Source organism: Amblyraja radiata, chromosome 7, assembly GCF_010909765.2.
Source record: "Amblyraja radiata isolate CabotCenter1 chromosome 7, sAmbRad1.1.pri, whole genome shotgun sequence".
Taxonomy (NCBI): domain Eukaryota; kingdom Metazoa; phylum Chordata; class Chondrichthyes; order Rajiformes; family Rajidae; genus Amblyraja; species Amblyraja radiata.
Genome location: NC_045962.1, coordinates 82,517,001 through 82,535,366, shown reverse-complemented (window position 1 = coordinate 82,535,366; position 18,366 = coordinate 82,517,001). Strand labels below are relative to the sequence as shown.

General features: G+C 47.1%; 1 protein-coding gene across 2 annotated transcripts in view; it reads right to left on the bottom strand.

Moving 5' to 3' along the window:
* The window catches only part of hspbap1 (HSPB1 associated protein 1), a 136,983-nt gene that overhangs the window by 48,614 nt on the left and 70,003 nt on the right, over positions 1–18,366 (bottom strand). For both annotated transcript variants that reach the window (XM_033024859.1, XM_033024860.1), the window contains exon 4: positions 9,679–9,815. In XM_033024859.1, coding sequence (XP_032880750.1) covers positions 9,679–9,815 — 137 coding nt within the window. The remainder of the gene's footprint in view (positions 1–9,678; positions 9,816–18,366) is intronic.

Here is an 18,366-nt window from a genome sequence, read left to right as displayed (position 1 = left end):
AACAGCTTTTTTACCCACGAGCAGTAGCTCCACTCAACAGCCAAAAGTCTGTAGCCTCCTTTTGCTCTGGTATTTTATTTAATTCTTCACATGTTTAAACTATAATGTTTTATTCTTAATGTTTTAATGTTTTATGTTTTATTCTTAATGGTTTACTGTATGTCGTGTTGTTACTTGCGAGCGGAGTACCAAGGCAAATTCCTTGTATGTGTACATACTTGACCAGTAAACGTATTCGAATATTCATTCATTCATCCAGTTTACTAGCTCCCTGCGGATCCCACTTGACCTCAGGGTTAGCCTACCATGAGTGTGACTCGTTAAATGCTTTACAGAGGTCTTTGCGGACAACATGCACTATCCTATCCTCATCAATGATCTTCATTAATTCCTAAGAAGACCAACATTTGCAAGACAGGACCCCCCGGCACAAAGCCATGCAGATTCTCCACCACGAATATACCCAAGCTTTTCCAAATGTAAATAAATCCTGTCCCGAAATATCTTCTCCAGGAATTTCCCCATCACTGGTGCAAGACTAACAGAGGAACATCATTGTCTTTTCTCCAATCCTCAGGCATTTCGTCCGCGGGCTGAAGTAGACGCAAAGATCTCCGTCAAGGCCCCTACCGTGCTTCTCTGTATCCTGGGATAGGTGCCTTCAGGCCCAATGAACTTACCCGCCTTAATTGTGTCAAGAGACCCAACAACTCCTTCTTAATATTGACATACCCCTCTCCGATGTTTGCATCAATCATGCCCTTCTCCTCAGTCATAGAGTCATACAGCGTGAAAACAGGCCCTTCGGACCAAAACTTGCCCACACTGGCTACCATGTCCCAGCTACACTGGTCCCACTTGCCTGCGTTTGGTCCATATCCCTCCTGTCCCATCCATGTACCTGCCAAACTTCTTAACTTCTTAAATGTTGCTATAGTCCTTGCCTCAACTATCACCTCTGGCAGCTCATTCCATAAACCCACCACATTTTGTGTGAAAATGTTTCCTCTTAAATCTTTTCCTCTTCGCCTTGAACCTATGTCTTCTGGTCCTTGATTCCCCTACTCTGGGCAAGAGATTCTGTGCATCTACCTGATCTATTCTTCTCATGATTTTATACACCTCTGTAAGATCTCCCCTCATCCTCCTGCGCTTCAAGAAATAGAGTCCCGGCCTACTCAACTTCTTCCTGTAGTTTAGACCTTCGAGTCCTGGCAACATCCTCTTAAACCTTCTCTGTAATCCTTGTTGAATACCATTGCAAAGTACTCATTAAGGGCTTCACTACTTCCTCAGACTCCACACATAGATTCCCTTCTCTGTCCTTAACTAGACCTACCCTTTCCCTACATACTTCATGCGCGTAATTTGATGACCCTTTTTGGTCCTAACTCAAGACCTTCAGCTCTAATGTTAAACCCAAGCCCTTATACCCATATCCGAAACAAAACAGTAGAAACCTTCCTATCTGAGAACCAACAAAACCATTAAATGCCCCAAATATTTATCCTATTATCCTCTTCCATTCAGTTGTGAGCTTGTTAATACTTGATTTGCTATAAAAATTTAGTATCTTCCCCAGGGGAACACAATTAAAAAAACATGAGTTTTTGATTATCCAAAAGCAATTACAAGTAGGAACAACCAGAACTTGATGTTCTCTTCAAAGCTCATTTTCTGCAAGAACAAAACAGGTTTGAGAATCTGCATTCAAAATGTGGCATAGAGTCTTGAGAGCTTCTCCCTTTGCCTCCACAGTTGCCGACTGACCCACTGAGTTCTTCCAGTAACTAATTTTCCGCTCCAGCCTCCAGCATCTGCAAGCAATGTAGAACAGTACAGCACAGGCACAGGCCCTTCAGCCCACAATGCCTGTGCTGAACCTGATGCCAAGAAAAACTCTTAACTGCCTGCCCGTAATCCACACCCCTCCATTCCCAGCATATCCATGTGTCTCTAAACACCGCTATCGTATCTGTCTCCACCACCTCCTCTAGCAGTGGTTTTCAGTGGAGTGGAAAAGCCTCTCACTTTTCCTTTAAACTTCGCCTCAAAATGATGCCCTCTGGTATTCGATATCTCCTTCCTGGGGAAAAAGTTCTGACTGCCCACCCTATCCACGCCCCTCATAATTGAATATACTTCCACCAGGTCTCCCCTCAACCTCTGGCATTCCAGAGAAAACATTCCAAGTCTGTCCAACCTCTTGTGGGTAATTCCCACTAATCCATGCATCATTCTGGTAAACCTCCTCTTCACCAAAGCCTCCATATCCCTACTGGGGTGACCGGAACTACACACAATACTCCTAACGCGACCTAATATAAGTCCTACGAAGCTGCACCATGACTTCTTATACTCAATGCCCCGACCAGTGAAGGCAAGCATTCCATATGCCTTCTGTACCACAATCTCTTGCGGCATCACGGATCTCTGGCACAGCTACTCTGACATCAAGGAAGGCATTTGAAACTCACCTCTGCGATTCCAACCATTGGTTCAGGTTGAGATCCGTAGACAGACACTTTGTGTCCTTTTTCCACAACAACTGAGCTGTAGAGTTCAAAATCCATACAATCTGAAGGAAAGCAATGTTGCGTTCATCTCTATGCATATTTGCACCTCTTAATATGAATTCAATGGGAATCTCATTTGCGGCATTGAATTTCGTTAAATGGGATCAAAGCTTCTGCAATACCTAATATTTGTTTCCCAAACAATTTTCAACCTCAGTGGCCTGAAATGTGGCAGTTCTTGTTTGGTCTGAGCGCAGTCACGTTTTATGCAAATCAAGAGCTACAATCAAGCCACGGATGGCTGTGGAGGCCAAGCCTCTGGATATTTTTAAGGCAGAGGTAGATTCTTGATTAGTGCGGGTGTCAGGGGTTATGGGAAGAAGGCTGGAGAATGGGGTCAGGATGGAGAGATAAATCAGCCATGGTTGAATGACAGAGTAGGCTTGATTGGCCGAATGGCCTAATTCTGCTCCTATCACTTATGAACATAAACTAAGGTAGACAAAAATGCTGGAGAAACTCAGCGGGTGAAGCAGCATCTATGGAGTGAAAGAATAGGTGACGTTTCGGGTCGAAACTCTTCTTCGGACTCTAACATAACCATAAACTAACTAATCTGACATAAACTAACCGTGCTTATCTACAGTGGCAGAACTCAGTCCAGCTTAGTTCATTTTATTGTCACGTGTACCGAGTTACAGTGAAGCGCTTTCGTTGAGTGCTAACTCCAATTGCATTCTTTGCCCTCTCAGAGCTCTGGGTCGTTATCACCCTCAGTTTCCGCGCCACTGGATCATTCCATGCTGCCGTTCCTTTCCATCACTCACTATTTGGTGCTCACTTTACATTGGGAAAGATCACCCAAATCTCTCAACTGTTCCTCGGGGTACAGAAACGGACGGCTGGCAGCTCAAGTTTCCCTTTAGCCGGCAGGGTTGCTGGTCGTGGTGCGGGAAGACAGGGCAGTCGCTGGAGGCACTGCAGCAGCCGGTGGTGAGCGAGCACGTTTAGTTTAGTTTCGTATAGAGATACAGCATGGAAACAGGCCCTTCAGCCCACCGAGTCCGCGCCGACCAGCGATCCCCATACACCAACACTATCCTACACACTAGGGACAATTTACAATTATACCGAGCCAATTACCCTGCAAACCTCTACGTTTTTGGAGAGTTGGAGGAAACCGGAGATTCCGGAGAAAACCTACGCAGGTCAGAGGGAGAACGTACAAACTCCGTACAGATAGCAACCGTAGTCAAGATCAAACCCGGTTCACCGGCGCTGTAAGGCTGCAACTCTATACCGCTGCACCCACAGGATGCATCACAGCTTGGTTTGGGAACAGCTCCATCTGAGACCGCAGGAAATCGCAATGAATTGTGGACGCAGCCCAGACCATCACACAAACCAACCTCCCTTCTATTGACTCAACTTATACCTCACGCTGCCTCGGGAAGGCCAGCAGCATAATCAAGGACGAGTTGCACCCTGGCCACCCCCTCTTCTCCCCTCTCCCATCGGGCAAAAGGTATAGAAGTGTGAAAACGCACACCTCCAGATTCAGGGACAGTTTCTTCCCAGCTGTTATCAGGCAACTGAACAACCCGACCACAACCAGAGAGCAGTCCTGAACTACTATCCACCACATTGGTGACCCTCGGACTATCCTTGATCGGACTTTGCTGGCTTAACCCTGCACTAAACGTTATTCCCTTTATCATGTATGTGTACACTGAGAACGGCTCGATTGTAATCATGCATTGTCTTTCCGCTGGCTGGTTAGCACGCAACAAAAGCTTTTCACTTTACCCCGAAACACGTGACAATAAATTGAACTGAAATGAACTGAGAGCGTCCTGCAGCAGTGGCATCATGGAGTGGTGGCGGCGATGAAGGGAAGCATCAGCATCGTGCTGGGCCAGGCAAACCCTCTATCTAGTGTGCAGAAGGGTTTCGGCCCGAAACGTTGCCTATTTCCTTCGCTCCATAAATGCTGCTGCACCCGCTGAGTTTCTCCAGCACTTTTGTCAAACCCCTATCTAGCATTATAGGAGCAGAATTAGGCCATTCATCCTGTCGGGTCTGCTCTGCAATATGATCGTGGCGGATTTATTTTCCCTCTCAACCCCATTCCTCTGCCTTCTCTCTGTCTCCTTTGACGTCCCTACTAATCAAGATTCTATCAATCTCCATTTCAGTCATACATTGGTATATATCAAAACTAGCATCAAAGCTTGCCTCACAGATGGAACAGATGAAAATAAAGTCCTTGTGTAATATATCCATAGTCATAGAGTGATACAGCGTGGAACCAGGCCCTTGGGCTCAACTTGCACACACCAGCCAACATGACCCAGCTACACTAGTCCCACCTGCCTGCGTTTGGTCCATATCCCTCCAAACTTGTCCTATCCCTGTACCTGTTTAACTGTTTCTTAAACATTGGGATAGTCCCTGCCTCAACTAACTCTTATGGCAGCTCATTCCAATACACCCACCATTGTGTGAAAAAATGACCCCTCAGTTTCCTATTAAATGTTTTACTTTTCACCTTAAAACTAAGTCCTCTGGTCCTTAATTCACCTACTCTGGGCATGAGACCCTGCACCTACCCGATCTATTCCTCTCATGATTTTATATACCTCAAAAAGATCACACCCTCATCCTCCCTGCTTAAGGGAATAGAGGCCCAGCCTACTCAACCTGTTCCTATAGCTCAGACCCAATAGTCCTGGCAACATCCTTGTATATTTAGCAAAATTACACACTAAAAGCGATAGTGGACAAACACCAGGACAATTTTTGGACCGCATTGAGATTCATCACTTGTACTACTGACAGGATCCTAAACCTACTAAACCTCGAGTGACAGAATGGATTCGGATTCACAGAATCTTACAACATAAAAGAAGCCACATACAGTATGTGCTGTAAGATGCTGCCTATCTAAAGCAGCTGCAACGTTAGCCCTTCTCAGCTGCTTTAGGGCTGAAAGGGCTAAAGCAGCTTTCTGGTGATTATCCTTCTTTAAATATTCATCCATTTTTATTTTCAAAATATGGAAGTGAGCTGGATTTAGATTTTAAATTTAGACCGTGTCGCCAGAGCCAGGAACACATGTAATGCTCTCATCTGCAACTCTTAATACTGCACCATCAATACAAAATGCCTCGTTAACTGTAACAGCGGCAGAAGACGCAGGAATGAGTAGCAAAAAAAAGGGGGAGCAGCTGAAAAAGGGAGAATCAGTGGGTCTGGCATCATCATTTCATTTAGTTTAGTTTAGACATACAGCGCGGAAACAGGCCCCTTCGGCCCACTGAGTCTGCACCGACCAGCGATCCCCGCGCACTAACACTACCCTACACACACCAGGGACAATTTTACATTTTATACCAAGCCAATTAACCTACAAACCTGTACGTCTTTGGAGTGTGGGAGGAAACTGAAGATCTCGGCGAAAACCCACGCAAGTCACGGGAAGAACGTACAAACAAACACACGCAGTCAGGATGGAACCTGGGTCTCTGCGCTGCAAGGCTGTAGCTCTATTGCTACGGCACCTTGCCACCATCTGTGGAGGGAATGGGCAGATGATGCCCTGAAACATTTCAATAGGATAGGTTTAGAGGGATATAGGCCAAACTGCAGGCTGCTGGGTCGAGTGGAGATGGGACATGGGCAAGTTGGGCCGAGGAGCCTGTTTCCACGCTAAAGTTAGAGCCTGTCTGACTTTATGGATCTGTTCCTCTGCTGGCTCTCATTTTTTGCCATAATCCATAACAATCTATGAGCCCATAAGACATAGAGCGGTGGGGGCGCTGCAATGGCGGCAGCCCTGTCAGCACCGCGTTAGTTTTTTCAATTTTTTTTATTTTTTTAGTATGTTTTAAATTATGTTTTTAATGTTTCTTTGTGTGTTTTGTGTGGGGGGTGGTGTGGGGGGGTTGAGGGGGAAACCGTTTTGGCCACCTCCTCCATGGAGAGGCGACTTTTTCCAGGTCGCCTCCCTGTGGCCTAACAGCAAGGATCAGCGCGGCCTTTCCCAGAGACGCGCCCGGGGCTTCAGCGGCGGGCGCAGCGTGGACTCTCGGCGTGGAGCGGGTGAGCCCTCGCTGGGGCTCGCTGGAGGGGAGCGCTCCGTTTCGCTGGCCCGGGGCAGCCGGCAGCCTGAAGCCGCGCACGGTCTGTACAGCTCCAGCTGGCGCGGCGTCTACAGCCCAGGATCCCTCGTGGGGGACCCGGGGGAAGAAGAAGCCATCACTGCCGGTCCGCGGCCAACTTCTACCGCGGGCCCGGCGTGAACTTACCATCACCCCTGGAGGGGAGCTTCGACCGCCGACCCTGCAGTCTGCGGTGCTTCTGGCTGCGGCGCGGCGGGGACATTAAATCTTCGAACGCCGGCCTGCGGCCTACACCGACATAAAGCCGCAGTCTCCGGTGGGGAAGAGCCGACTCTGGACTTACCTGGACTTGTACCTTGTCCTTTTACCATCTGGACGCCCGCAGCAACGGCTGCGGAGGGTTGAGGTCCCGACCACGGGGGAAAATGGAGGAGGACTGGCCAAATTGTGTGCCTTCCACCACAGTGATGAATGCTGTGGTGGATGTTTATGTTAAATTTTTATTGTGTTTTTGTGTGTATTCTTTATAATTGTACCGCTGCTGACATATTCATTTCACTTGCACTTATGTGCAATGTGACAAATAAACCGTATAGTGTTTTGTATTGTATTGTATTGTATTGTATTGTATTGTATTGTATAGGAGCAGAATGAGGCCATTTAGCCCAGGGTCAATGCCGCCATTCAATCATGGCTGATCTATTTTTCCCTTGCAACCCCATTCTCCTGTCTTCTCTCTGTAACCTTTGACACACTTACTAATTAATAATCTATCAATCTCTGCTTTGAAAGTAGCTCTATCTATTCTTCCCTTATTATTTTATTGAAAAGATCCCCATGTACACCTTTAAATCTGCCATGTTTAAGGATGGAGAATGTACAACGTCCAAATTCTGACCACACCGTAAAACATGGCATGCCATTCGCATTATTCGCTGCAGATAAAAGTTTAGTTTAGTTTAGGTTAGAGATAGAGAGCAGAAAACAGGCCCTTCGGCCCACTGAGTCCGCGCCGACCAGCGATCCCAGCACGCTATCCTACACACACACTAGAGACGATTTACAGTTTTATCAAACCTATAAACCTGTACGTCTTTGGGGTGTGGGAGGAAACCAGAGTACCCGGAGAAAACCTACACAGGTCACGGGGAGAACATACAAAACTCTGCACAGACAGCGCCCGTGGTCAGGATCGATTCTGGGCCTCTGGCGCTGTTAGGCAGCAACTCTACCACTGCGCCACCGTGCCACCCCAGACAAAGGACAAAAGTCCGGGAGTAACTCAGCAGGTCCATTCGGCAGCATCTCGGGAGAACATGGATAGGTGACGTTTCGGGTTGAGACCGTTCATCAGTTTGATCGCGGGGGAGTGGGAAGAGGAAAGCTGGAAAAGAGCTGAGGCAGCAGAAAGCGCGGAAGTATCCTTCTGCGGTTCTTCGTTTCTGCCATTCCTTGCAGATAAAGTTCTCTGCTCGCAAATCTTATGTTTTTTTTTTTTTTTACAATTGACATTTATCTCACCTGCCTCAAAAACCTGACCAGCTCGCCAATCAGTAACACCCCACGAGCTTGGACAGGCACAGAAGGCTAACAAGCACACCTACAGCACATGCAGCAAATCAATAGATAGTGACAAGCATCTACACATTTATAATTTCTGTCTTGCCTCCGAGCAATGGAAAAATCCAACCGGAGCATTAGAGCAAGAATGTCCTGGAGGTAAAACAGCAAAGGAGGAAATCAGTTTTCTAGTAAATCACTCAACCAGCTAGGTGTTAGATGGGCTGCAGGAAGCAGCTAATGAAACATTCTCAACGGGGAATAGAGATCCAAACTCGCGGGTTGGAGGTGGAGTCTCGTGGGTTGACAGGGCCCGCGGCCATTGGTACCAGGGTGTGCAGAGCCCGCGGCTGGGGCTTGGGTCGTCTCGACAGGACCTGGCAGCGTTAGTGACACGGCAGTCGATGATGGCGCCGAGCGACGGACTAGGACTGGCCATGTGGACGTCGCGGCCGAGGGAAGGAACAAGAGTTCCTGGCCTGGGGGGAACCGCCGTGAGGGAGGGGGGTAGAACAATGGACAATGGGGAGCCGGCGTGGGGGGGGGGGGGCTGCTGTAGGGAGGGGAGAAGAACAAAGTGGGAACTGGCGCGGAGGGGGAGGGGGGGGGGATGTGTAACTTCGTAAATGACCTTTATAGGCGACTATTGGCAAAGTATACAAGGAAAGAATTTCACTGTGACTTGTATACGCCACCAGGGGCACCACACGATTGACAGCCCCACCAACAGTCTGTCTGTTTATTCGTCTTTTAAAAAAAAAAAATTGTGTTTTAAAAGTTTTTTGAAATGTTCTCCAGTTTGTTTTATGTGGGGGTCAGGGAAACCTTTTTTCAGTCTCTTACCTTGCCGGAGATGCGATTGTTTTCCGGGTCGTATCTCCGGACGCTCTGCGGCCTAACATCGATGGAGCTGGAGGCCTCCTCGGACTGACTTAAGCCCCACCACGGGGCGTGGACTTAACACCGCAGCTGATCCCTTGCCTGAGCTGATCCAACCGCGCGCGGCCTGCGGACTTTACCATCAAGAGCTCGCAGTCTCGGGAGAGGCCGAGTCAGGAGCTCCAACGACGCAGAGGCTCAACCAGTCCCGACCCGGGGTCCAATCGCCGGTATGGGGGAGTTGACATCCCCCCGATGCAGGAGCTGATCGCCCCAATGCGGAGGGCCCAAACGGCGCCGGCTACGGGAGATAAGATCGTCCCGTCAACGCAGGGCTCGAGGCCTTCGATTGCGAAGAGCAAATAAGGGAAGCGATTTAACTTTTTTTCGCCTTCCATCACAGTGAGGAATGTGGAGGAGTCACTGTGGTGGATGTTTATGTTAAAATTTATTTTGTGTGTTCCATTGCTTTTTATTGGTATGACTAACTTGGCAAATGAAATTCCTCGTATGTTGCAAAACATACTAGGCTAATAAAGTATTATTGTGATTGATTGTGATTGTGTGGTTGTGATATTCTATTCTAAATTAAATTGATGTACCTTCCTTGCACTTGAAACACCAGATTGCATCCGTAGGAATCCAGGTGGCAGGGTGTGTTTGCCGCTTCACTGCCGATCCACAGAGTGCTGTCTCGTCCATCCCTTCCAGGGAATCCAAAGTCAGACCAGATCACATCCTACCAAAGAAATAACAACGTCAGTGCAACTTTTTAAATTATGACCCGAGGAACTAGATTTAAGGTGAAGGAGAAAAGGTTTAATGGGAATCTGAGGGGTAACTTTTTCACACAAAGGGTGGTGGTGTACGGAACAAGCTGCCAGAGAAGATAGTTGAGGCAGGGACTATCCCAACGTTTAAGAAACAGTTAGACAGGTATATGGATAGGACAGGTTTGGAGAGATATGGACCATACGTAGGCAGGTGGGTCTAATGTAGCTGGGACATGTTGGCTGTTGTGGACAATTTGGGCCGAAGGGCCTGTTTCCATGATGTATCACTATACGACTCTACAACATGGACAGTTTAGGTTTAGTTTAGTATCGAGTGGTGGCATTCCTCCACCTACAGTATCTTCCATGCATTGAGTTTATCGGGAAGGGATCCCAATATGCCGTGCACCTTTGTTATCACCCTGTCTACTTGCCAATGTTGTTGTCCTTAGACTTCAGAGATACAGCGTGGAAAAAGGCCTTTCAGTCTGCCGAGTCCGCGCCGACCTACGATCACCCGTACACTAGTTCTATCTACACACTCAGGACAATTTACAGAAGCCAATTAACCAACAAACCTGCACGTATTTGGGATATGGGTAGAAACCGGAGCACCCAATGAAAACCCACAGGGTCACAGAGAGAACGTGCAAACTCCACACAGACAGCACCCGAGGTCAGGTTCGAGCTCTGTGAGGCAGCAATTCTCCTCACCGTGTCACCATGCTGCTCCTTGTAACAACATAGACAGTTCCACCTGTACCTCCGATGACTGGCCTCAGAGCAATGGTTTATTATTGGTATGCAATCTCCTTGCACTTATATAAAAAAGATATTACTCAAACTGTACAATGCACATTGCTATGTTGGGAATCTGGCAGGAAACACTACCGTGTGCTGCCGCTCCAGGAACCTGGGTTCTGGAAACCTGGCACATTTATACCTCAGCCTGCCTCGGCAAGGCCAACAGTATAATCAAGGACAAGACGCACCCTGACCACTCCCTCTTCTCCCCTCTCCCATCGGGCAAAAGGTACAGAAGTGTGAAAACACACACCTCCAGATACAGGGGCAGTTTCTTCCCAGCTGTTATCATCCTACCACAAAGAGCGAGCAGTCCTGAACTCTTCGGAGTCCCTAGGTCTATCTTTGATTGATCTTTTCTGGCTTTATCTTGCACTGAACGTTAATCCCTTCATCATGCATCTGTACACAGTGAATGGCTCGCTTGTACTCAAGTATTGTCTGTCTATTGGCTGGTTAGCATGCACCAAATGTTTTTCACTATACCTCGGTACACGTGACAATAAACTAAAGACTTGGACTCGCAATTGGAACCTGGCACCGATCCCTGACCTTCGTTATCTCTCCCAGAGAGTCACCCATGACCCAGCATGGGCAGAAAGCCAGAGAGTGGTGGGCAGGCTGTCTGTCAGCACTGTGATGAAGGCCATTGCTGGGGTGTGACAGAGCCTGTCCCATGTGTTGATAGATGCCCCACATCCCATGGAAAGCAGGACAACACAATACAGGGACAGGCCCTTTGGCCCACGATGTCTTGTGCTGACCCTGCTGCCAATTTAAACTGCACATCTGCCTGCACCCTCCTGCATTCCCTGCCTCTTCATTTAATCTCTCTCATTTCCTGGAGAAAAGGAATAGGTGACGTTTCGGATCGAGACCTTTCTTCATCTCAACCCGAAACGTCACCTATTCCTTTTCTCCAGAGATGCTGCCTGACCTGCTGGATGACTCCGGCATTTTGTGTCTATCCTCGATTTAAACCAGCATCTGCAGTTCCTTCCGATGCACTCTCTCATTTCCAGTTGGGGATATTGGAAGCAATTGTCCTGCATTTGGCTGCACAGCTCTCTCCATCTCAATGATTTCTCTATGGTAAGTATCGCGGGACGTAGTTCAGTTGGAAAGTTGGGCAGAGTGGTGGCAGATGGAATTTAATCCAGACAAGCGTGAGGTAATGCACTTTGGGAAGTCAATTACATATGGAGTAAATGGTTAGTTATTTTATATGGAACTCCATATTTTCTCAGCATTGGCAAGGCGGCTTGAAGTGCTGCACGATTCAATTATATTTAATAATTCAAGAGTTAGGCCGGATTTAAGCTCATCATCAAAGAAAAGTCTCTGAAGAATGTGCAGCCAGATGAAGCGAGGGGGACAAGCAGTTACCATAATTTCCAACAGTTGATAGTGACTGAAGATAGACACAGAGTGCTGGAGTAATTCAGTGGCTCTGGAGAAAAAGGATGGGTGACGTTTAGGGTCGGGACCTGAACAATGTTCACCCATCCTTTTTCTCCAGACCCGTTGAGTTACTCCAGCACTTTGTGTCTGTCTGTGGTATAGAAACATACAAAATAGGTGCAGGAGTAGGCCATTCGGCCCTTTGAGCCTGCACCGCCATTCAATATGATCATGGCTGATCATTCAACTCAGTATCCTGTACCTGCTTTCTCTCCATACCCCCTGATCCTTTTAGCCACAAGGGCCACATCTAACTCCCTCTTAAATATAGCCAATGAACTGGCCTCAACTCCATTCTGTAGCAGAGAATTACAGAGATTCACCACTCTTTGTGTAAAAAATGTTTTTCTCATCTCAGTCCTAAAAGATTTCCCCTTTATCCTTAAACTGTGACCCCTTGTTCTGGACTTCCCCAACATCGGGAACAATCTTCCTGCATCTAGCCTGTCCAACCCCTTAAGAATTTTGTAAGATTCTATAAGATCCTCCCTCAATCTTCTAAATTCTAGCGACCAAAACTGTACGCAATACTCCAGGTGTGGTCTCACCAAGACCCTGTACAACTGCCGTAGAACCTCCCTGTTCTATACTCAAATCCTTTTGCTATGAATGCTAACATACCATTCGCTTTCTTCACTGCCTGCTGTACCTGCATGCCTACTTTCAATGACTGGTGTACCATGACACCCAGGTCTCGTTGCATCTCCCCTTTTCCTAATCGGCCACCATTCAGGTAATAGTCTACTTTCCTGTTTTTGCCACCAAAGTGGATAACCTCACATTTATCCACATTATACTGCATCTGCCATACATTTGCCCACTCACCCAGCCTATCCAAGTCATCTTGCAGCCTCCTAGCATCCTCCTCACAGCTAACACTGCCCCCCAGCTTAGTGTCATCCGCAAACTTGGAGATGTTGCATTCAATTCCCTCGTCCAAATCATTAATATATATTGTAAAAAGCTGGGGTCCCAGCACTGAGCCTTGCGGTACTCCACTAGTCACTGCCTGTCATTCTGAAAAGGACCCGTTAACTCCTACTCTTTACTATAAACCAGCATCTGCAGTTCCTTCCTTCACAGTTGATAGTGACCATCGGATGTGAGCAGCCTGTTGACGTAAGGAGCGGGTGATGCCAGACCCCAGCTACTGGCGTACCCACTCTGCCAACCACGGTGTCAATAGCTTATCCCTCCATGTGATGCAATAACAAACACTGTTAGGGCTGATTCCACTAGACAACTCTGGTCCTGGTATCCTGCTTGCCAAGCAGCATTCCAGTGTATGCTGTTGATGTCTGAAGAAGGATCTCGACCCGAAACGTCAACCATTCCTTCTCTCTAGAGATGCTGCCTGACCCGCTGAGTTACTCCAGCATTTTGTACCCATCTTCGGTGTCGTAGGTGTGGTCTGCAGTCTGAAGGAACAGCATCTGCAGTTCCTTCCTGCACATACCAGTGTCATCTTCATTTATTTGTCCTCCAGATGATTTGGATGATTCTTTTTGGGCACGAGTCACCCATCTAGACTCTCAGGTGGGTCTGAAACATCTGATGGGCCTGTCCCACTTAGGCGATTTTTTTCGGCGACTGCCGGTGACCAGTCATAGTCATAGCAGGTCGCCGAAAAAACCGGCAACTGGACCCCCCACGACATTGTCTACAACAACCTACCTCCTAGTCGACGTCAAGCTATGGCAAGCTACCGACAACCGGCGACCCATTAGGACGTCCACCAACGACCACACCTACGACAGCCTACGTCCACCCGCGACAAGCTACGGCAAGGTAAGACAATTCAGTCGCCGGTACCTGTCGCCGGTTGACGTAGGTAGTCGCCAATGGAATTCAGCGAAGTCAGCAACGGCAACAACCTACGTCGTCCTGGCGACAACACCTATGACAGGCTACGACCGTTGGCGTCAAACCCACGGGCGCCGACTGTCACCGAAAGGTTTTGAACATTTCAAAAACCAGAAAAAAAGTACGACTCTTTGGGCGACTGAGGAGACCATATATGCGACACCCCGGCAACTATGTGCCGACAGCCTAGTCGCCTGCAGTCGCCTAAAAATTTGCCTAAGTGGGACAGGGGCATGAGGGTCTTACTGGGGTGTTACCCCAGAATTCTAGATCGTAACTTCCTTCAAGTAAAACTGAACACAAAGATGTGGCTCATTATTACCCAGCTGTATGAGAGACCTTGCCGTCTGCTGTGTTTCCGCCATTACAACATCGATACTTCAAACATACTTCAGTGGCTGTAAAGTACCCCGGGATGTGCTGAGATCATGCAAACCATGAGAAACGTACAAGCTGTTCTTTTCGGAAGCCCCCCCCCCCCCTCCAAAACGACTGATCATCTACTTCCCCCTCCCGTTCATTAGCTTCTTCATTTCTCCGCTGTGGCTCAGCTGATCCTGCTTTCGTACACATCAGACTCCCACAGCTGGATGGAGGATGTGTTCATTAAATCAGCCTGTCTGGACTGGAGCCCAAGTACACTGAAAAGATTGAACGAACGAACTATCGCACCACCCAGTCTCCAAGGGCACATTCCACAACTCAACCTGACTTTCTGCTGCTCTCCCTGCCTGCATTCCCCCCTCCCCCCGCCTGCTCCTCAAACAATAATTTAAATGCCGATGATGCAGCCCTGCATCTTCTTTCCTCCACAACAAACTTAAATCAGAAGTTGGTATTTTGTTTGGTTATTAACAATCGGGTCTTAAGGGATATTACGCAAACCAATTTGCTGGGTCCAATCATTCTGATGTCATTTAGTAATGATCATAAGGCAAAGGCTGCCAGAAGATTAGATCATGTGTTGGTTACTTCTCACTAATATTGTTAGCTTGTACCAGGTTCTGAATGTTTATATCTCTCCTGACATTTTGTTTAACTCTTTCCTTGCACAAACCACATCACAGTTCTGAAGGTAGACACAAAATGCTGGAGTAACTCAGGGGGTGAGGCAGCATTTCTGGGGAGAAGGAATGGGCGCCGTTTCGGGTCAAGACACTTCTTCAGACCCGAAACTTCACCCATTCCTTCTCTCCGGAGATGCTGCCTCACCCGCTGAGTTACTCCAGCATTTTGTGTCTACCTTCGATTTAAACCAGCATCTGCAGTTCTTTCTAGCAATTTCTTCCACAGTTCTGAATCCAAACACCTTTGCAAAATATCGGCAGCAAGATACCATTTTGTGACACTTCATCTGTCACTGCTGCTTGGGGTGCGTAGAGGTTCAGGAGGCCTCTGGTCCCAGACCACCCATGTTGAAGCAATGGCCACACAGTGCTCTGCAATGGTCTTAGACCAGTGGAAACTTCCTCTCCACATCGACTCTATCCAGGCCTTTCACTATCAATAAGTTTCAATGAGGTTCCCCCTCATCTTTCTTCATAGTGGATAGGCAAGGGTGACTGGGACAAACTGGACAGACCTTGGAAAAATCTCGCACAGCCAACAAGGGTTGAACTGCCATCTTCTATACTGTAATTATTACAAAACCACTGGTGCTTAAACACTGCCGCTGATGCATAAAGGTTCAGGAGGCTACAAACTTAAGGCAGTGGAGGCATTATTTCAATGTATTGAGCTATGATAAGCTGGAATAGTTTACATTGATGCTGGATGCAGATATGATGGTAACTTCCAAAAGGGAATAGGATATATACTTGAACAATAGAACTTCATAAGTTCATAAGTACTCGGAGCAGAATTAGGCCATTCGGCCCATCGAGTCTACTCCATCATTCAATCATGACTGATCTATCTTCCCCTGTCAAGCTCATTCTCCTGCCTTCTCCCCATAACCCCTGACACCCATACCAATCAAGAATCTGTCAATCTCCACCTTAATAATATCCGTTGACTTGGCCTCCTCCACAGCTGGCTGTGGCAATGAATTCCACAGATTCACCACACTCTGACTAAAGAAATTCCTCCTCATCTCCTTTCTAAACAGACATCCTTTTCTTCTGAGGTGATGATCTCTGGTCCTAGACTCTCCCTCTAGTGGAACCATCCTCCTCACGTCCATTCTATCCAGGCCTTTCACTGTTCGGTAAGTTTCAATCAGATTCCCCCCCCTCATCCTTCTTCGGAGTGTATAGGGAAAGGTGACTGGGACAAACTGGACATTTCTTGGAAAAAGCTTGCACGTCAATCAAGGTCTGAGCAGCTATCTTCTGTACTGTATTATTACAAAACCACACACAAATTCAAGACAAATTCAAGCCCACCCTATGAATTGTAGCCGGAACACCAAGGGTGCCAAGGTGACGCAGCCCCTACAGCGCAAGAGACCCATGTTCAATCCTGACTACGGATGCTGTCTGAGTGGAGTTTGCATGTTCTCCCCGTGACAGGAAACCGGGTGCTCCGTTTTCCTGCTACACTCTAAACACGTACAAAGGTTTGTAGGTCAATTGGCTTGGTAAAATAGTAAATTGTCCCCAGTGTGTGTAGGTTTCGGTGAAAGTCGGTCGGCAAGGGATGCCGAAGGGCCTGTTTCCCTGCTGTATCTCTAAAACTAAAAAAAAAACAAAAAACAAGTCTCAACGCTACTGTTTTCCTTTATCGCTTCTCATGCCAGTATCTGTAGGAAGAGGGGAAGAAAAAGAAATGTGTGGTTCTATAAACCGAAGAATGCACGGGGGAAAGTGATACTGATCCAGCACTTATCACCCTTTTGTTTGTGGTTTCCAATTAAAATGGAAGAGAAAGCTGGTAATATTGTTTGCATAAGCTATATTGTCCTGGTATGGATTCAGCAATTTAATTCTGCATCTGCTGAACATCATTTGATAGTAGACTGCATTTTGATATTTAAAAAAAATCTTCCTGCAATTTGGAAGACATTTACTCAATGTAATGGGAGCAATAATTCTGCTGTAGAACACTATTACTGCAAATACATGATCTGCAAAAACTGCACGTCTAAGCTTACTGCTGGAACTTTATAACTTGCAATGACTTAAACTGCAATAATAGAGAATCGGTTAAAGTGATGTGTTAATCACAGAGTGGACAATCAGTAATGAAAAGCTTGATCACAAGTTTGATCGCAATTTTTGTGGAGATTTTTTTTTTTCCAAATGGCATGTAGGACTAAATGTACCAGAAACACGTCCAAGAAAACAGAATTTAAAGCTCTGGTGAAATAATCTATCAAAAAATATCAGTGTCTCTAATGAAACTCTCCAGAGCATCTGGACTGAGCACTGATCCAGAATGAAACGGCTACAATATAAAAGTCATTTAAATCCAGCTGTGTTTGTTGGTTTATTCTCATAGTCCAACTAATGATCTCAAGGTCGGGACTTCAATTCCCATCGAGGTAATAAGAAACCTATCCTAAACATTGAACTGGTTCACAAAGACCATGAGATATATGGGCAGAATTTGCCCATTCGGCCCATCTATGTACTCCGCCATTCGATCATGGCTGATCTATTTTTCCCATCTCAACCCCATTCTTTCTCCCTGTAACCTTTGATGTCATTACTAATCAAGAACTTATCAATCTCCGCTTTAAAAACATCCAACAACTTGGCCTCCACCGCAGTATGCGGCCATGAATTCAACAGATTCACCACCCTCTGGCTAAAGAAATTCCTCCTCATCTCCATTCTAAAGGTACGTCCTCTTATTCTGAGGTTGTGCCCTATGGTCCTGGACTCTCCCACGACTGGAAACATTCTCTCCACTCTACCTATGCCTTTCATTATTCAGTAGGTCTCAATGAAGCCCCTCCTTATCCTTCTGCATCAATGAGAGCTACATCTCCTCATATTCCACATTGTGTGCTTATAGCAGACCGAAGGTCAAGAAACAAAAAGTCAGCAATCCATTCCCTCCACACATACTGCTAGACCCGTTCAGCCTCTAATGGGCCTGTCCCACTTAGGCGACTTTTCTGGCAACTGGATACCCTTACGACGATGTCTACGACAATGTCTACAACAACCTACCACCTAATCGACGTCAAGCTACGGCAAGCTACCAACAACCAGCGACCCATCGGACAAGCACCTGGACGTGGTACAGTGGAGCCAGGCTCGATTCTGACTACATGTGCTGTTTGTATGGAGTTTGCACGTTCTCCCTGTGACCACGTGGGTTTTCTCACATACCTATTCTGGATTGGTACGTGGATAGGACAGGTTTAGAGGGATATGGGCCTATCGCAAGCAGGTGGGCCTAACGCAAGTAGGTGGGACTAGTGTAGCTGGGAATGTTGGTCGG